At 44.7% G+C, this 20,955-nt stretch overlaps 1 protein-coding gene across 4 annotated transcripts in view; it reads right to left on the bottom strand.

Annotated features, from left to right (window-relative positions):
• CDH26 (cadherin 26) overlaps positions 1 to 20,955 on the bottom strand; it is a 60,371-nt gene that overhangs the window by 22,122 nt on the left and 17,294 nt on the right. The window contains exons 2-3 of one of the 4 annotated variants that reach the window (XM_083618484.1): positions 9,145 to 9,205; positions 4,084 to 4,259 (exon numbers count right to left, since the gene is read on the bottom strand). In XM_083618484.1, the coding sequence (XP_083474610.1) occupies positions 4,084 to 4,134 (51 nt within the window). In that variant the 5' untranslated portion in view covers positions 4,135 to 4,259; positions 9,145 to 9,205. Of the gene's footprint in view, positions 1 to 4,083; positions 4,354 to 9,144; positions 9,209 to 20,955 lie in introns of those variants that run through there. The other 3 variants (XM_083618481.1, XM_083618482.1, XM_083618483.1) reach the window with 3 other exon arrangements.

Genomic DNA, 20,955 nt, shown 5'->3' with positions numbered 1-20,955 from the left:
CTTTGGCTGGATCACAACCAGCACTTATAAGTAATGGAAATACTCAACTGACTCCTGAAGTCTAGGCTCAATAAAATTTTGGTTTCATTAACCAACATCTGCAATTTTATCCCAATGTACCAGCAAATGTAGCAGTTCCAAACACAATGTACCTTCAGGCTAACTCCCCCCCCCCCAATTTTTCTCTTGTTCATATTCTACAATCCAAGGATGTTCCAACCCAGCCTTGCCCAACCCGGTAACCCTCCCAGATGTTTGTGCTGGTTACTTATGCTGCAAGTTGTAGTCCTTGGAGAAGGAAATGCTAACTCAAGGCAGATGAGACAATACTTGAACAAACATATGCAAATACTATGATATACTAGTGCAGTGGTTCTTGGACGACTGAGATGATCACTTCCCAAACAAACTGATAAGATAAGCAAAACACAGCATATTTTCAGCTTAGAGAAAAGGTAGCCAGGGAGGTTTTGATACAGGTGTTCCTGGAATTGACTGAAATATGCAAAAACTCCTTAATGTTTTCAGTGATTAGACATCAGAAATGAAAAGTAATGCCTAGCATGGTAAATATACGCATGCTTCTTTCACCTAATGTTCCACACAGGACATACCAAGCCATCGTTTAGCACAATGTCTGAATGCACTCAGTGACTTGCTTAAGGTCAGCTACCAAGTTTGTGGCTAAGGAGAAATATAAACCCAACCATCTTTGGGAACTGAAGCCAAAGGATATTTTCAATTTATCAATCCAAACATTTATGAAAAAACAAATCCTTGAAGTCATCTGCCTTCACATGCCTACATAGCAACTAGAATACAGAGTTCATTCAAACTGAAATAATGTCAAAATGATGAAAACGAAGAAAGAGTAAACATGAAAGAACAACGGGGAGAAAAATTTGTATGCAAGGATAAGAAGTGTTTAAACCAAGTTCTATTCTCACTGATGCTGGTATCCTTTTCTTCCCTCAACCAAGAAAGAAGATCAGCCTAGGAATTGTGAAATAAGACATGTGCTATTCACATTAACTGGGGCATATCACACTTCAGTTGTAATAACTTTCTGTTGACTATTGGGGCATGTTCTGGAACAGTTCTTCAGTTTTCCTTTTTGCAGCAGGCATGCACTTAATCTCTTGTAACAAAAACAAAGCCCTCTGCTCAATAGCAATCCTTTCGCCACAAAAGCTTGGAGGGGCTGCTCAGTGCTAGAAACATGATCCAGAGATTGCTTCAATAAATTATCAGCAGGATTTCAAAAGAACCCAAAACTACTACATGGCTCTAGAAGTTAATGAGAGCTTTACATGTGTTCTGAGGTGGGTTGTTGGAGAATTCTTCTTAAAGTGGGATTTGGGACAAAATGAAGTTTCCTTCAGGTAGAATTATTTGTAAATAAAACATAAAAGATTGGAAGAGAGAATGAAATCCACCTGGTGGACTCTCTTCTAGCCAGTTCCCTTTGGGCTGCGAATAACTGTAGACAAAATGTCAGACTTGGGTCAGGAAGTCCTATATTCGCATTTCTGCTCAGCTATGAAACAAACTGGTTGATTTCTCCTTGGAATGCTTGCTATCTCCAACTTAGCCCTACCTATCTTGTTGTAAATTTGAGGGGAACTATGCATGCAGTCCTGATCTCTCTGGAAGGAGTGTGGGATAAACTAATATCAGATGAAGAAGAAAAATGGGCAGTCAGCTACATAAAAATAAAGGCAATTACCTTCTCGGTAGTGGCGCCTGCCCTATGGAACATCCTCCCAGCAGATGTCAAGGCAATAAACAACTATTTTAAAAGACAACTGAAGGCAGTCCTCTTTAGGGAAGTTTTTAATGTCTGATGCTGTATTGTTTTTAATATTCAGTTGGAAGCCGCCCAGAGTGGCTGGGGAAACCCAGCCAGATGGGCGGGGTATAAATAATAAATTTATTTTATTATTATTATTATTATTATTATTATTATTATTATTATTATTATTATTATTTAGGTTATAGCAGCTTATGACTGAACTGTACCACAGTGGGGGGAAATCCATTCTGATAAGAGAGTGGAACATGTTGCACTGCAAAGTTGTACAATCTCCTTCTCTCAAGCCATTTTTAAAGGAATACCGGTAGTTTGTTTTACAGAATGTTGATGCTGTTACGCCACTGAAACCTCAGGAATTTAAGTTTTCATAATTAATGCCTGGTGCCAAGCTGGAAACAGAGCAAACAACAGCATGACGGAACACCAAAGTCCCGCGAGGATCTGTCCTACCCCACAAAAGAATGCAGAATTGCTTTCAGCTTGCTGGCTACTTTGCTTTCCAACACCTTAAAAGTTCTTGGTCCCAAAGAAGGGTCTGTTACTGTGCAATCCTGTTTACAGTAGCAAGCCCCATTGAGTTCAGGAGCACGCATTCCCCAGCATGTGTGCCTAGATTGATCGATTTATTGAACTTATATACTGCTCTATATCCGGGAATCTCAGGGCGGGTCACAGAAGATCAAGATATAAAACCACAAAATACATAATAAAAATAAAGACAATAGCCCCCCCCCATCAGCATTATTCTTCTTGTAACACTGAGACAATGTGCTAAGCTTTAGTACTTGGGGCAGTGGGATGGTGGAATGTGCACAAGGCAAAAAGATTTGACTTTTATCTAGATTTGTAGTTTTAGGAAGCAGCAGCTATGGTATCTTTCCAATTCAACTCATATTTTGGAACAATTTAGATGTTTTTGGAAAAGGGATCTATTTTCCCCCTATTCATTTAACAAGGGGGGGGAGAACAGGTTCAAAACACTAGAAGGATATTGGAACAATTTTGTCTTCACATGAGAGGAATACTGACTGCTTAGGAAACTGCCAGACCTGGAGAGAACTTGAATTGCACTTATCTAAAGGAAAAACAACTGATGATATTAACCAGTTGTTGTTGTTGTTTAGTCGTTTTGTCGTGTCCGACTCTTCGTGACCCCATGGACCAGAGCACGCCAGGCACTCCTGTCTTCCACTGCCTCCCGCAATTTGGTCAAACTCATGCTGGTAGCTTTGAGAACACTGTCCAACCATCTCGTCCTCTGTCGTCTCCTTCTCCTTGTGCCCTCCATCTTTCCCAACATCAGGGTCTTTTCCAGGGAGTCTTCTCTTCTCATGAGGTGGCCAAAGTATTGGAGCCTCAGCTTCAGGACCTGTCCTTCCAGTGAGGACTCAGGGCTGATTTCCTTTAGAATGGATAGGTTTGATTTTCTTGCAGTCCATGGGACTCTCAAGAGTCTCCTCCAGCACCATAACCAGTAGTAAGGTTTAAAAAAGCTTACTGGGAAATGATATATAATGAATTGAAAATATTTTTGAAATGTTTGTAAAAAACAAACAAACCCAAAAACTTTCCTTTGGGGAATTATAGGGATGGAACTACCCAAACTGTATAGAAATGTATTCGTGTATGCAACTACAGTGGCAAGAACGCTAAATGGAAAGAAGTCCCAGCAAAAGAAGAATGGATACAAAAACTTATGGAATATGCAGAAATGGCGAAACTTACCGGAAAAATAAGAAATCAAGATAACAAACTTTCTATAAAAGAATGGAAATGGTTTGTTGAATATTTACGAACTAAACAGATAAGAACATTGGCAGGATTATTGTAATAACCTGCAGTTTTATAAGAGTATTTTTAAAACAGACGAATAAATGAGCAAATTAAGTTAATCCGGATATGCCATGGGGACCAACAGCAGTCCAAAAGAACTTAAAAGCACCAGTAAAAGCCTGGGGAAATAAAATTGTATATACGTTTGTATGCATGTGGCTTTCACCCGGGGGAGAAAAAGGCACAGGGGCAGAGCGCGTCCTAGAGTTCAGTACCGTGCGCACCCCGACGCACTAGGGAGAGAGATTATTTTTAAGAAGCAGGTGATGCTACCTGGCGGTTTCCAAGGAGACGGGGATCTTTGAATCCCAGGACGCTGCTGCATGATCTCCTCCTTGGGCTGGACAAGGCAAAGCGTGGAGCCTCCGGAGGCCCCATCTCCGATCTCCCCTTCGCCAGCCAAACCCCCAGCACCCATGACCCCTCTCCAGCCCTACCGTCAGGAGGAAAAGCGCAGCACCGGAGAAAAAGGCGTATCTCAGCGGCATCGTCTCGGCGCTCGTGGCTGGGGAGGCGACGCTGCGGCTCCTCGCAAAGGGGGCGATCCTCTGGGCTTCTCTGCACCCGCCTGTTGGCCGCAGGAAGATGCGCCTCCCGAGCCCCGAAGTACTTCCTATGGAGAGAAGTGCGTGGACAAAGGACTCTCAAGGTCTTCGACCAGGAATTCCACAAACCGGCCGAGGGAGAGAATATATGCCTTTCACAGGTATTGTTGATCTTGGCTGGCCCCACCTCCTCCAGGCTCATTTGAACACCAGCTACACCCACTTAAAGGGGGGAGAGAGAGAGAGACTTGAATATTTATCTTCCGGGCACTTTTTTCAATTCACTGACACAAACAAACAGCAAGAGACGACTAGTACAGTAATAAAAATGCCATCTTCCTCAAATTATCAGCTAATAACCAATAGTCAGCTAATTTTCAATACTTAACTATCACAGTAACTTGATAAACCCCGAGGAGATTAAAATCTAGTAAACAAAAGGGCTGCGAGGGGAATCTTTACCAAGCCAGAGAATCTCTGAGGACGCTCAGATTGCCTTTTTTTCCTTCACCACTGAGCACTCTCACACTTGTTGCTGTTGTTTAGTCGTTTAGTCGTGTTCGACTCTTCGTGACCCCATGGACCAGAGCACGCCAGGCACTCCTGTCTTCTACTGCCTCTCGCAGTTTGGTCAAACTCATGCTGGTAGCTTCGATAACACTGTCCAACCATCTCGTCCTCTGTCGTCCCCTTCTCCTTGTGCCCTCCATCTTTCCCAACATCAGGGTCTTTTCCAGGGAGTCTTCTCTTCTCATGAGGTGGCCAAAGTATTGGAGCCTCAGCTTCAGGATCTGTCCTTCCAGTGAGCACTCAGGGCTGATTTCCTTAAGAATGGATAGGTTTGATTTTCTTGCAGTCCATGGGACTCTCAGGAGTCTCCTCCAGCACTATAATTCAAAAGCATCCATTCTTTGGCGATCAGCCTTCTTTATGGTCCAGCTCTCACTTCCATACATCACTACTGGGAAAACCATAGCTTTTAAGCCTGAACTATGCGCGTTGTACTTCTCCTGGGACTGCACCCAGTTCTCATCGCCAGCCATGTGCGTACCAAAAATGAGCTCCACTGGCCACCTGCATTTCAAGATCCAACTGTTCCTTTGCAGTACAAAATTAAAAGCTTAAGAGAGAGGAAGAGACTGGCTCATCCATCTTCCAAGCAAGAGGAGCAGGGAAGGTTTCATGATGCTTCAATGCCCGTTCTAAACACCACTTACTAAATCTTATAGTACCTAAGGAAGGTGAATTATTTTTAGAGGAATTAATCAAAGAGTAGGCAAAGATCGCCTACCTTCACAGCGGTTTCTCTGAGCTCTTAAAAGTTGCTTTGACATTTAGAGGAAGAGAACTTGGGGTACACATTAGAGGCTTAAAATGCAGCCAGCGCAGCTCCCCAACATACACAGTGTTTCAAATCACACTTTGCTCCTAATTTCCTGTATATTTCCCCCTCTCCAAGTTAAAAGCAGGTGGAGTTTAAAAGGAGGCTGAGTCAGCTTGGGGCCATGGCACAGGGAGAAGGTTTAACCCTTTCCCCTCCAGCACAACTCTGTTTCTCAGATCCAAGTCGCCCTCCCAAGCTGGTATCTGTCCCGTGATGGAAAACAGACAGGTATCTTTACTCAGGAAAGCTACTTTATAAACAGAGGAGGGGGCTAAGACAATCACAATCTCCTGTGTGCTGTCTGGTTCAATGTTCAGAAGCATTCTGTGTTGGCACACAGTTTAGAAACTGGACTAATTTAAGGACATTGGACTCCTACAGAAAGGGCATTGTTCAGCTCATAAGTAAGCTGAACAATTTCACTGACCAGGTGGGCAATACGTGATTGTCCACTGTCATCTCTGTTCTTTTAATTTATTTACCATTACTTTTATAGATCCCCCTTTCCTCCTCCTAACAACCCTCTGAGGTAGGTTAGGTCGAGAGACAATGAGTGGTCCAAGCTGTGTTGCCAAGTGGGGATTTGAACCCTTGTCTCCCAGGTGCAAGACCACCGCACAAACTCCTACACCAAACAGGCCTAAATCATTCTTTTGCCTTAACCATTTATTTCAGAAAAAATAAACTTTAGGGGAATTAGGGTAGGTCAAAGCCAAGCTAGCCTATCTTTGTTTGCAGATGGTGCAAGGCTGTCATTAGAGCAGCCCTTACTCTCCCTAACTTAATCTTTACCATGTAATGGATTGCTACAGCCCAATAGTTGGGTCAGGAAAAGTCAGCATGGTCAGTAATAAATCTTTCAGCTGAAGCTCATTCTGGAGTCTGTAGCAAACTGGGCTTTGACTGCTCAGACAACTCCAATAGGCATGAAGCAGAAATGAGACGTATCAGCATTGTTTAACTTAAGCTGAAGCAGAGCAATTGAAAAGATCAAACATAATTTGGAAAGATGGGACTGTTTTGAAACCGTCCTGGTTCTTGGGGATCACCGCTATTAATACTTACGTTCCCTAACCTTTATGGTACTGTCAAACCACTCAAAATTGCTTGGTTGAGACTTTGGCTCTATCAGGATTAGAAAGACATGTGTTTCTGGTTGGAACAAGCATTAATTGCGGTCCCTACAGAAGTTTTGACCTTGATTGAAAGTGGACAGGGAGGATCCAAGCCCCAAATAGGAAACATGCTGCTCATCTGGGTTGTAGGCAGAGACTGAGAAGAAAGGCCTTCAGGTGCCCATGTGGATTTGTTTATTATTCTCTTGAACTGTACTCATCATGTGCATCGTGATTAGGGTGAAATTTGATTCAGTTTCCATTTAAAGGCAAATCTACCCAATGCACACTTTCTGAAACAATGTAAAAGAACTGCAGCATGGCTGTCCTCCTAAATTTGCATTTCTCTTAATCTGAAAGGAAGAACTTTGAGAGGATGGTGCTCTGTTTTAGTAGTTTTATAGCACTTAGCGTAAATTATATCTCTTATCTACCATCCTGATTTATGTTTGAAGTTTGACAGTTGTATGTTTTTTTACCTATATAGAAGTCCTTTGCTATGAGTCCCTTCAGAGGCTCTTAATAAACCTATGGTAAACCTAATTAATTAATTAATTTTAAATAATAGCTACACTATCATTCACTCCTGTGGCAAATTTTTCCATTTTGCTCCTACGTTGCCACACATCTGAGGAAAAAGTGGTTTCGTAAACTGCTGTTGACATTATCAACGATTTCATGATGTCCTGTAGAAATCCTTAGCAGATTCAAGTTGGTGAGGAAAACATAAAAAATCAGCACGTAGTTCAGGCTTTCTGTGCCTAGGAAGAGTGGAATTCTCTAACTCTTTTGCCGTCATGATGACAAGTCTGTGAGCAGAACTGTTCAAAGTTGTTCTTCAGTTGCTTTGACAAATACCAGGGATTAATGTACCTGGGCATGTGCAAATTTCCTAGAAGAGCTCAGGCTGGAAGTTTTATTTGGACAGTATATCCCTTTAGGAAGAACCCTGAGATAAATCTCTTGCAGGATCTGCTCCCGGTGCCTGGGGAACAATTTGCTCAGCAGCTGGACAGAGCAGTGATACACACCTTGAAAGTTAAGACCTTTTTACTTGCATGTATTGTGAGTGAGCCAAAACACCTCAGGTTGTGCCCCAGGCCTCAGGGAAGGGTTTTCTGGCAGCAAACCACATTTGTTTAGCCTCTCTCCAAATATGCCTTTCACCCCCTCGCGTTTTTCCCCCCAAAGAAACTTCAAGTGCTTGTCCTAACTTGCAAATTATCTAGAAATCGGAGTTAGCTAATGTTTCCTCCTTCCTTCCTTTTCAAAATCAACCGCCTGGTAAGTTGTGCTTGTACAGCTGTGGTTGTCTTATGGGAAGGTGAGCAATGAGCTTGAGACGGGGTCTTAAGGACACCCTGGCAGGACGGTACAGCATGTTGCTGCCAGATTCAGTAAACTGCTGCCCTGGCATTAGTGAGATACTGTAATGTACAAACATGAGCAATGCATCTGTCTTTGAGAAGAGATAGGGCAGCTATTTCACAGACATTTGGCGTAATACCAGGGAGAATGATTCTAGGCCCTGAGTTTTCTATGTGGAGTGGATTGTGAGCCCTCACATGTGCAAACTGGAATTGTGAACCAAGAACAAGGTCGGCTCTACTATTTAGTGGAGAAGGACAGCTGAAAACAATGCCAGTATATTTCACATCTGGCCACCAATGTGCCCCTTTGGTTTCAGATGGGTAGATGAGTCTAAAAAGCCTGGGACACAATTTTTTATGGTCCTCTAAACGGCTATGGTGGCTCATTTACCAGAAGTAATGTATTTAGTGTTAACTCTGGAAGTGTGTGGGGTGCGGGTGGCACTGTGGGTTAAACCACAGAACCTAGGGCTTGCCAATCAGAAGGCTGGCGGTTCGAATCCCCACAATGGGGTGAGCTCCCATTGCTCTGTCCCTGCTCCTGCCAACCTAGCAGTTCAAAAGCACATCAAAGTGCAAGTAGATAAATAGGTACCACTCCGGCGGGAAGGTAAACGGCATTTCCGTGCGCTGCCCTGGTTCGCCAGAAGCAGCTTAGTCATGCTGGCCACATGACCTGGAAGCTGTAGGCCAATAAAGCGAGATGAGCGCCGCAACCCCAGAGTAGGCTACGATGGACCTAATGGTCAGGGGTCCCTTTACCTTTACCTGGAAGTGTGTACTTGATTCTGACCAAACTGAACCTCTAGATGTATGTATATTTTGCTTGAAACCCTGGAGAGCTGCTGCCAGTCTGTGTAGACAATACTGAGATAGATGAATCAGTGGTCAGACTCACTATAATGTAGCTTCCTATGCTCAACAGTTCCTTTTTTACCAATTTTTAAAACTTTCTTTTCCTCTCCATGGCATGGAGTTCCAGAGGAAAAGGAAGAGGTGGGGGGGGGGGGGAACCTGTGACTTTACCAAGTGTTTTTATATAATGAAGATAAAATTGCTTAGCACTATAGCCCACGGACCTGACCTTTGGCAGATTTCTCACTGAGGGGCCCGGTGTTCCAACAGCTTGCTTTTCCTGCCAGTTCCTGCTGAAAATAAAAAAGTTAGAGACATTTTCTTTTATTCTTTTACAAACAAATAAAATTGAGTTTTTCTGAATAAAAACCCCTAGATGAATCTGCTTAAATCCACTCTGGAGGGACTAATTTGCCTGCAAATTCCATCCACTTATGTGAAAAAAGAGAGGAGTTTTTTAATATATATAAAAACAAACCTCGTTATAATTATTACATATTGCAAGTGTATTGCCTTATGAAAACTGGCTGGAGCCCAGCCGTTCGCAAGCTTTATATATCACGAACACAAGCAGCTGCTGCAATATTTTGATGCAGAAAGCCTAGAGATGCTACAAAGATGCTATTCCTTCTGCCTCTTTGTGAGAACTCATCTGATAACTGTTATGTACTGAAGTTCTCACCCTGGGCCAGCAGGGGGATACTGTAGATAGTTTTCACTCAGGTCCACATATGCAAATAAGGAATTGAAAGTGACCTTCAGTGATTGGATAGTTACAGAAAGTTGTTACTGTTGCTTTGTAGTTGAGCTCTATATAAGCAGGTTGGCTGAACCCTTCAGCCCAGTTCTGCTCTGGGCCTGTGAATAAACAAGAGCTGTTTGAAGAATCGCTGTGTCATCTGATATGTTCACCCACAACTTAACAATAACAACCTGTTTGATTGAGAATTGCTTTAACTGTTCTGCCCAGTGTTTTGCTGCTCCTCAGTTGTACTGGAACATAATGTTACAGACATAACACAGCTCAAGGAACAAAGAAGCCAGGAGATGGACTTGTGCAACATAGCAAAAAGTGAAAGATAGATGAAGGGATGTGCTAAACTTACAGTAAAAAAGGGCGGGGGGGCAAGTGGAACATGCAGCAAAATTTTGCCATGTATCCTTGCTACTTAATAGAACAATTACTGTTCAGTGTGTGGGCTAGCCAGTCACAGCTTTCTCCAGCGAGCCAATTTCTTTTTGCAGCTGACGATTAACAGGCTGTTGGAAGTGTTGTGTTGAATGGAGAACTGTGAGGTGTTTTTGTTTTGTTTTTTGTTTAAAAAGTTTCCTTGACCTGTGTCAGGAAAGGGGGAAAGCACCTCCACTATATCAGTGTTTGCCATTTCAGATGCTTCTATCCCAGAGTTACAATTGCTTGGATTGTGGGATTTGTTTCTGTTTATATAGACTGCCAACTGCTTCAGGAATGAAAACAGTCCCTGAATTAACTTTAACCTTTGATTTGTTCACGTGTTCAAGATGTTAATCAGAGGTTGGAGGGAGCTGGATGATGACCCACTTAAAAGCCCAAGGGCTCTCTTGACACCCTAATCTGCCATCCTGTTATAAATGGTCATCTGGCAGGTAGAGTCCACAGACTGGGAGAAACACCGTGACCCGTAGATTACCCAAGATCAGAATGCTGTGTGTGCCTCAAACAAATTCCTTATCAAGAGAGTAGGAAAACGTGCCTTGAAACATACCTCTAGATTTTCAGTGCACTAAGGAACATCAGTGTATAATTCCTGCTGAGAGATGCAACTCTTTCACTGAAACTGTATCCAAATATGTCTTTTAAATCACTAGATTAAATATGGGGCAAAGTACTTGTGTCATTGGGATGCGGGTGGCGCTGTGGGTTAAACCACAGAGCCTAGGACTTGCTGATCAGAAGGTCGGCAGTTCGAATCCCCGCGACAGGGTGAGCTCCCGTTGCTCGGTCCCTGCTCCTGCCCACCTAGCAGTTCGAAAGCACATCAAAATGCAAGTAGATAAATAGGTACCGCTCCGGCGGAAAGGTAAACGGCGTTTCTGTGCACTGCTTTGGTTCACCAGAAGCAGCTTAGTCATGCTGGCCACATGACCCAGAAGCTGTACGCCGGCTCCCTCGGCCAATAAAGCAAGATGAGCGCCGCAACCCCAGAGTCGGCCACGACTGGACCTAATGGTCAGGGGTCTCTTTACCTTTACCTTACTTGTGTCATTAATAGTTGCAGTAAAGTCATCGGGTGCAATTTCCTTATCCTACTGGGATAGCAAAAAGAGAATCTGTACATCTTACAGTTCTCCCTTCTGCACAAATAACTAAAGAAGTATCCTGGCTTGTACTGAATCTGATGCTCTTAACTTTAAAATAAAATAAAATAGATCCAGAAAGCTCTCAATATAAATTTGAGGTAGGGGAAAAGCCGTTACACCACCTTAGTTTCACTTTACTTTCTCTTATATATATTTGCGCCCAGGCAGACCTTAGAAGCATCGCCTTTCATAAAGTTCTCTCCCTGTTCTGAGTGCCTTCCTGGAGAATTACTGCACTGTTGATGATGATGGACTTGAAGCAATTTTCCAAGGTCCTAACAATCTGAATATGGGACCTATTAAATTGTCAGCTAGCCCAAACCCAGATGTTGTTGGACACTGATGATGGGTGTTGTAGTCTAACAATATCTGAAGGCCGCACATTCCCCAACCATGTATAACCGCTTCCAAGAAGGGCTAAATGTTGTGCCTTTGCAAGGTGAAATCACATAATTATTTAAGGAGTGTTATTGTTTGTTGTGTGCAGTAAGCAAATCCTTTGTCTTGTGTGTCTTGTTTAACTGGTTCAGCTTCTGCCGCATACAAGCTGTCTTATGGGAAGGTTTGAACATTATGTACACTAAATGTAAAACAAACTATAGGTTATTCAAACATCATACATAGTTCAGCGTTGAGACTGCATGCATTTGCTTCTTGAGAACTAAAGACAGATGCGTTCTGTGTTCTCACATCCGAGAATCTGATCCCCACACCTTCTGATTACATACTCCACAAGTTCCCTGGAAAAACCAAATACATTTGGGTGATGTTACCTGTTGTTCTGAATTTGTACTTCCGTGAATTGGGGGGGGGGCTGCTGCATCATCAGAGCATTTCTTTTCCCAGTACCTTTGTTCGTGCTAAAAGTGATCTTTCTTTCCCAATGCATCATCATTTGTGTGTAAGAAAAGGTAAAGGACCCCTGGATGGTTGTTGTTTAGTCGTTTAGTTGTGTCCAATTCTTCGTGACCCCATGGACCAGAGCACGCCAGGCACTCCTGTCTTCCACTGCCTCCCGCAGTTTAGTCAAACTCATGCTGGTAGCTTCGAGAACACTGTCCAACCATCTCGTCCTCTGTCGTCCCCTTCTCCTTGTGCCCTCCATCTTTCCCAACATCAGGGTCTTTTCCAGGGAGTCTTCTCTTCTCATGAGGTGGCCAAAGTATTGGAGCCTCAGCTTCAGGATCTGTCCTTCCAGTGAGCACTCAGGGCTGATTTCCTTAAGAATGGATCGGTTTGATCTTCTTGCAGTCCATGGGACTCTCAAGAGTCTCCTCCAGCACCATAATTCAAAAGCATCAATTCTTCGGCGATCAGCCTTCTTTATGGTCCAGCTCTCACTTCCATACATCACTACTGGGAAAACCATAGCTTGAACTATACGGACCTTTGTTGGCAAGGTGATGTCGCTGCTTTTTAAGATGCTGTCTAGGTTTGTCACTGCTTTTCTCCCAAGAAGCAGGCGTCTTTTAATTTCATGACTGCTGTCACCATCTGCAGTGATCATGGAGCCCAAGAAAGTAAAATCTCTCACTGCCTCCATTTCTCCCCCTTCTATTTGCCAGGAGGCGATGGGACCAGTGGCCATGATCTTCATTTTTTTGATGTTGAGCTTCAGTCTGTTAAGTCCAGTCAAAGGAGACTATGGGGTTGTGTTGCTCATCTCATTTTCAGGCCAAGGGAGCCGGCGCTTGTCCACAGACAGCTTTCTGGGTCATGTGGCCAGCAGGACTAAACTGCTTCTGGTGCAATGGGACACCGTGACCCTAACCAGAGCACATGGAAATGTCATTTACCTTTCCGTCGCAGCGGTACCTATTTATCTACTTGCACTGGCATGCTTTCGAACTGCTAGGTTGGCAGGAGCTGGGACAGAACAATGGGAGCTCACCCCGTCACAGGGATTCGAACCATTGACCTTCCAGTCGGCAAGCCCAAGAGGCTCAATGGTTTAGACCACAGCACCACCCATACATTTATTTGCATGTACATAGCAGGTGGCAGCATAGGGTGCATGTTCATGTGTAGCAGACGTCAGGAGAAAGGTTTTGTTCAAGCTCTGCAACAACTAAACACTCTCCTAGCTAAAAGTGGGGATAGTGACCTTTGCAAACAACAGCATAGGGATGGAGGGGTGAGGTCAATTCCCAGAGTAGTTTAACCATCACGATTTCTTCACAGGGGGCATGTTGCACGCTAAAGGAAAATCATATGAGAATGATGTATCGATGGTAGTTGACCCCTCTGAAGTTGGGAAAAATGTATAAAAGTGTATCGAATGTATGTTGGAAATGCAAGGAAAAAGAAGGAATATTTTTACATATGTGGTGGTCATGCAAAGTGGTAAATGGCTTCTGGGAAATGATATGTAATGAATTGAAAAAAATGTTTAGGATAACTTTTATCAAAAAAAAGAAGCTTTCTTATTAGGTGCAACAGGAGGTGAAATACCAATAGACATCAAAATGCTTTTTATGTATGCGACAACTGCTGCAAGAATGCTACTGGCCCAGATGTGGAAAGAGCAGAAAACACCAACAAAGGAAGACTGGGTTTTTAAAATGATGGACTATGCCGAAATGGCAAAGTTGACTGTCAGGATCAGAAATCAAGATGATAAAAAAATTTAATAAAGACCGGATAAAATTTATAGAATACCTTAAAACCCATTGTAATTATATAGAAACATTAGCAGGACTATTATAACATTTGTGATGCAGAGAAAATATTAAGATATAATAACTGAGGAAGTAAAGAGTTAGGAAAATATAATTTGGTGCATGGAATTAAAGTTAATTTTGAAAGCCAGGGAGGGGCGGGAGGAAGTCTGTGGGGTGGGAGTGTCTCAATATTGTATAAATGGAAATATGTGAAATGGATGGAAATAATGTTGAAAACTTGAGGAAAAAATATATTTTTTAAAAAAGATTTCTTCACAGAGAACTCTGGCAGTGGTAGCTCTATGATGGGAATAGGGGCCTCCTTACAACTCACAGCATCCTTAAAAAAAACTACATCTCCCAAGATTCTTTGCAGGGGGAGTCCTGATTGTTTAAAGTGGTATTCCAACACTTTAAATGTAAGGTATGGACACGGTTTGAGTAGAACATTAGTGATGGGACGGCATACTCTGTTCCACTTTAATACACTTTAGATGGTGCAGGGCAGGCCCCATGGCAAACATAGCTCTGTCCTTCAGTGCCAATGAGGAGGCATCTGTTTCTTGGCCCAGTTGGCTCATTTGCCTAAGAGTAGAGCCAGCCCTTAATCCAGCAAGCGGTGGAATTAACAGCTGTCTGTCACTCACCAACATTACATTTCTCAGCATCTAAATTAGTGATGGCAGCATACTTTGTTGCATGCTGGGCCTCAGAATATTTTTCCCACTTAGTTTCCACCATTGGATAGCACATAATCGCTCATGGGGAATTTCCTGGATCCCCAGCAGTCACCAACCCCAAAATTGCCTTCAGGTTCTTAACAGGATAGACCAACAGTCTCCTCCATAAAAACCCCTTTCCTTTTTTTAGCCGTTCTGCCCAGTGAATGCCTTTGTAACTGGTCTTCATTACTTCAGAAGCTGATATCTTGACCGACTAATTTTTGCAGGCTTCATCAAAGCCATCTTCAAATATCTCAAGGGCTGTCACACGGTGGATGGAGTACGCTTGTTTTCCCCTGCTCCAGAGAGTAGGACTCAGACTAATGGCTTCAACTTCCAAGAAAGGAGATTCAGACTAAAACTCAAGAAGACCTTTCTGACAGGAAGAGCTGTTCAACAGGGAGTGTGAGAGGTGGTGAATTCTCCTTCCTCAGATGTTTTTAAGCAGAGGTTGGATGGCCATTTGTCATGGATGATCTAGTGGAGTTTCTTGCATTGTAGGGATTGGAAAATATGGCCCCATGGGTCCCTCCAAGACTACAGTTCTTTGAAATGCTTCCCAAATTATAACATTATTTTTAAAAATACGAGTGCAGGTGAGAAACAGGAACTCATTAGGGGGTAAGCATGTGTGGTTTACTGAGATACAGCTTGCACATATAAAGGGATGTAGAAGTTTAAGTGTTGAGGTAAAAATTGTCCCTACAGACTGAAAAAGAAAAAAGGAAATTCACCAATAGTGAGAACCCTGGTGTCATTTTATTCAAATCAGTATGATGATTTTCTAAGTACAGTGGTACCTTGGGTTAAGTACTTAATTCGTTCCGGAGGTCCGTACTTAACCTGAAACTGTTCTTAACCTGAAGCACCACTTTAGCTAATGGGGCCTGCTGCTGCTGCCGCGCCGCCGGAGCACAATTTCTGTTCTCATCCTGAAGCAAAGTTCTTAACCTGAAGCACTATTTCTGGGGTAGGGGAGTCTGTAACCTGAAGCGTATGTAACCTGAAGCATATGTAACCCGAGGTACCACTGTATGCCATTTCAAGCACTGTTCCGCTTGTACTAACATGCTTCTAAAAAAAGAACAGGAAGTATTGGGATTGTGAGGAAATTTTACAAGCACCACCAGATGTCACTGTAACATAAGAAAATGAATAAATAATAAATAATAAGAAAAGGAAGGTAACTAACTATACAAACTTAGGCTGCCTATACAGTACACCACAGCTTTTAAGCATATTCAGAGAACATTTTGCCCCTCAAAGAATCCTGGGCGCTGTAGTTTGTTAAGGGTTGCTGGGAATGATAACTCTGTGTGGGGTAAACTACAGTGCCCAGAATTCTTTGAGGGAAAGAATGTGATTCAAATGTGCTTTAAAGATATAGTGTACTCTAAAGGCACGTTAAGGGACGCAGGTGGCGCTGCGGTCCAAACCACTGAGCCTCCTGGGCTTGCCAATCGGAAGGTCGGCAGTTCGAATCCCTGCGACGGGGTGAGCTCCCATTGCTCGGTCCCTGCTCCTGCCAACCTATCAGTTCGAAATTGCAAGTAGTCAAAGTGCAAGTAGATAAATAGGTACCGCTCCAGCAGGAAGGTAAATGGTGTTTCTATGTGCTGCTCTGGTTCTCCAGAAGCAGCTTAGTCATGCTGGCCACATGACCTGGAAGCTGTCTGCGGACAAACGCCGGCTCCCTCAGCCTATGGAGCGAGATGAGCGCGCAACCCCAGAGCCGTCCGCTACTGGACCTAACGGTCAGGGGTACCTTTACCTTTACCTTTAAAGGCAGGTTAAGTCCCTTGCCAGATTGTGTTGGAAAAGAAAAAAAAGCAGTTTGCATGGGCGACTGTGCAAGGCCATGAACATGCAAGGGGCTAAAACGCTTTCAGGAAAATTCATTGTATGAATTAAATCTGCAGTTCTAACCCCGCATCCACAGCTTCCCCCTTGCACAAGGAGCTTTGTGGAGTGGCAGAGCCATTGCCACATCTGCAGCCTGGACACTCAATGTTTAATTGTTTTTAATGGGTCCCCCCGCCCCCCGGTGTGTGTTTTTAGCTGTTCTGTAAGCTGACTTGAGCCCTGTCAGGGAAAATGGCAGGGTATTTATGTACGTATGTATGTATGTATGTACAAACAAACAAACAAATAAGGGACACGATGATCAGGCCTCATCCCTGCATCAGCTCCAGGGTGGCAGACTAATCTGAATTGAGCTCAGTGCCCATTGCTGGTGGCTGTGAGACCAACTTCTTCTTCTTCTTCTTTTTCATTGACTTTATATACCGCCCTATACCTGGAGGTCTCAAAGTGGTTCACAGAAAATATCACAATATATAATCAGAATATAAACAACAACCCAATAACACATGCACACCCCTAAAAAGAGCCACATTCTAAAAGGGTATAGGATGTCAAACACATCAGCCAAAGGCCTGGTTAAAAAGGAACGTTTTTGCCTGGCGCCTAAAGGTGTATAATGAAGGCGCCAGGTGAACGTCCCTGGGGAGAGCATTCCACACCAGTGGCGTAGCGTGGGTTGTCAGCACCCGGGGCAAGGCAAGTAATTTGCGCCCCCTAACCCGTGGATTTGCGCCCCCTAACCCGTGGATTTGCACCCCCTAACCCGTGGATTTGCCCTAACCCCAGATGTTGCGCCCGGTGCGGCCGGCCCCCCCTGCACCCCCCACGCTACGCCACTGTTCCACACACAGGGAGCCACTGCAGAGAAGACCCTGTTCTCGTGTTGTCACTCTCTGGACCTCTCAAGCTGACTCCACTTTGGGCCCCACTACTTTGGGGCTTTCCCTTGTCAAGAAAAGCACCAGAGAGCCTTTCACTTGGCCACATGTCCAGCAGAAGGAAGGGGCAGGTGAGAACTAAGTGCAAGTGTAGTGGCACTTAGGTCACGGCATCAGCAGAGGCTGGTGGGAGGCCAGCTCACCTGAGAGAGCTAAGTGGAAGGATGCTTCCACTGAACCCAAAACCTCCTCAGCCCAGCATAAGGGTATTTTGTTTTCTTTGTTGCTCTGCCCTTCAGTTAACTTGATTTAAATATGTACTTGATCATGGGTTGGCAAAGTAAGGCCCAGGGGCTGGGGCCTGCCCAGTCGCCTTCTCAATCCGGCCCGCGGACGGTCCAGGAATCAGCGTGTTTTTACGTGAGTAGAATGTGTCCTTTTATTTAAAATGCATCTCTGGGTTTTTTGTGGGGCATGGGAATTTGTTCATTTTTCCCCTCCAAAATATAGTCCGGCCCCCCACAATGTCTGAGGGACAGTGGACCGGCCCCCTGCTGAAAAAGTTTGCTGACCCCTGTAATTGACTAAAATGGTGCACCCAGTTTACCATGCCGATTTAAAAAGCTTTAATTCAGGAAGTTTTTCTAAAAACACACCTCAAGGTGGCATACATGGTTCTCTCATTTTATTTGCACAACAACCCTGTGAGGTTGCATATCCCTGCATTGCAGAGGGTTGGACTAGATGATCCTTAAGAGTCCCTTCCAACTCTCTGATTCTCAGTCCAAGAACACAAGAAGAGCTCTGCTGGAACAGACCAAAAGCCTATGTAGCTCAGCATTTTGTTCCCACAGTGGCTAGCCAAATCTGACTAGTTATCTAGTACGGTAGTGTCACCCAAAGCAAAAAAAAAAAACCCCACTCTATTTCCCTTGTGGGGGAAGGGAAGGCATTGCCACAGCAACACTTCCTTCTTTTTCCCATGCTGCACTGGTGGTTTCACTGCTAGCTAGTTCCACAAAGGAAGACAGTTAGCATTGGTCTGGTTGCCTCAGCAACACTGTCCTGTAAACACTTTTGTGTGCCCAAAAATGGCTAGAAATCCAGAGCTTTTCTCACTGGGTGCAAAAACGTTTGCAGATTTTGGACACACACCCCACCCCCCTCGTGTCAGTTTAGGATTAACAGGATGTCTTCGACCACTTCAGGGACTCATGATTTCAGCCTGTGGCATAGGCAACCTAGGCACCCGGCACATTGATGTGCTACATAACTCATTATTCTTTTCCCATTCTGCAGATGGGCTGCTTCGAACTTCATGCAGTAACGTTGCCATGCTGCAGTTTGAAGGAAAAGGCAATGGGCAACCATGCAAACTGTGAGGCAGGAATGTCCATTTCAGGGGCCTAATCCGGCCCGCCGGTCGGTTTAATCCAGCTCCTGCAGCAGTTTATTTCCTGGGGTAAAATCCTAAAAAAAAAAAAACCTCAATAACTTCAACCCTAAAGAAAGCTCAACAATGCTAAGAAAAGCTCAACAACTTTGGGGTAAAATCATAAACAAAGCTCAACAACTTCAATCCTAAAAAAAGGTTAACAAGTTTTGTAGGGAGCTGATTGCTTATAGAGCCTTTACTTATAGTGTCCACTTATATTACTTATAGAATGTTTGCTTATATTGCTTTGGCAGTGCTAAGTGAGTTGCAACATTTTGGAGGGAAAAGTTATTGCTCTCCCTAACGCTTCTCTTGCCCTAATAAGGAAATGAGGCCATGGCCTAACTGTCACCCCACATCACACCACCTCACCCCACATCACACCACCTCTGAACACCCATGCCCCCTTAAACCAATCAGGAACAGGCACACGAGCTGATCACGAGCCATACACGAGCCATATGCAACAATGTATGGGGAACCAGGGTGGGGGGAGAAAGTATAAATGTTGTTGCCTGAAGTTATGTGACGCAGCCAGTTTTCAGAAGTTATTCTGCTGGTTGCCTGTGTGCAGCAAATAAACCTCTTTTCTTCGAACTTACGTTTCCTTGGAACCTTTGTTACTCTCCGCGACCCGGGGTTGGCGGGCCCTTGGATCCCAAGGTAGCAAGGCAAAGGCTACAGCTTGGGGGCTCGTCCGGGATAAGGCCCCCACCCCACAGAGGTCCGGAGGGCCAGGCCTGACCGTGGTGAACAGCCAGGACCGGCGTCTGCAACCTCCAGCGCGCACCCTGCCAGTTCGTGGGGGGAGATCGCTACACCGTACCTGCGTGGAGACACCCGGTTGGGGAAGAAAAGAGGACAGCCGGCGAGGGAGTGGTCCGCAGCGGAACAGGTGAGCCCTGAGGGAATTAAAATAGGGCAAGAGGTCTGATCAACCTCAACTGGCCGTGGCAGTAAGGTGCCGCCAGTAGGGTAAGGAAAAAGGGAGAAGGGGATTTTGTATTGTGAAGTGTGGAGAGTGCAGGATACTCCAGTGAACGGATGAATGTGTGAGTGGCCGGGGCTTAGCGTCCCCTTGGTCAAGCGTGTGTAGGTCCGTGCGGTTCTTGGCAGCGCGAGCTCGTCCAAGCCACGGTCTGTAGCGAATCCCGTGTGTTTGAGGAAAAAACCCTGTATAGGAGCGGAGTATCCTGTTAGAAATGGGGTCTGCAGGCAGCAAAGGTACCCCCTTGCAGTGTTTCCTGGACAATTGGAAAGCAGCCACGAAGGATGATGATTGGGGCTTTAAGCTGAAAAAGGAGCGGCTCAGGACCCTATGTGAGGTAGACTGGCCCACCCAGGGAACAGGATGGCCATCAGAGGGGACATTCGACCTGCAACTAATAGACCCCCTGTGGAGGAACATAATTAAGATCCATCCAGACCAAATTCCTTACATTTCTACCTGGAAGAGAAATACAGAGAACAACCCACCCTGGCTGAGAAATTGCCGAACATCTATTGGGAAAAGTGCCTGAGTATGTGCAGTAAAAGAAAAACCAAAGCCCCCTGTCCTCCAGGATCCTGAAGAAGAGGAAGGAGGGATATTGAGGCCTCCTCCCCCGTATGCCCCGCCGATAGCACCCCCAGCGCAACCAGCCCTGGCCCCGCAGGGACCTACACCACAAGCAGCGGGAGGGGCGCCAGGAGGGGGAAGCCCAGAGGAGCAGGAAGGTCCGAAGGATGAGGACGAGGAAGAGAGTGATGAACAATTTAGAGAAAGGCTTGAGGAACGTATCAGGAAAGGGAATAGATGGTCAAAGCAGGATGATGAGAAGGTGAGGAGAGATGTTGAACCATGGCAGAATGAGGTGGATGTGTCGCCACACTTACTGACGGCGGCAACGTGCACTTCAGGACAGATGAAGAAGGAGCAAAGAGCCCTGTTAAATGCATGGGAAAGGGCAAAGGCGCATGAGGCAAGGAAGGAATTAAAGGAAAAAGTAGAAAAGCTAGCCCCTCTACGCCGAGTTTATGACCCACCGGGACCCCCGGGACCAAACGGGGAGCTAGCACCGCGGACATATACCATCCAACATGTCCCTTTTACTAGTTCTGATGTGTGCAACTGGCGCAACCAAAATCCTTCTTTTGAGGAGA

This window comes from Podarcis filfolensis (genome assembly GCF_964270895.1).
Source record: "Podarcis filfolensis genome assembly, chromosome: 6".
NCBI lineage: Eukaryota > Metazoa > Chordata > Lepidosauria > Squamata > Lacertidae > Podarcis > Podarcis filfolensis.
This window is presented reverse-complemented; position numbering and strand designations above follow the sequence as displayed.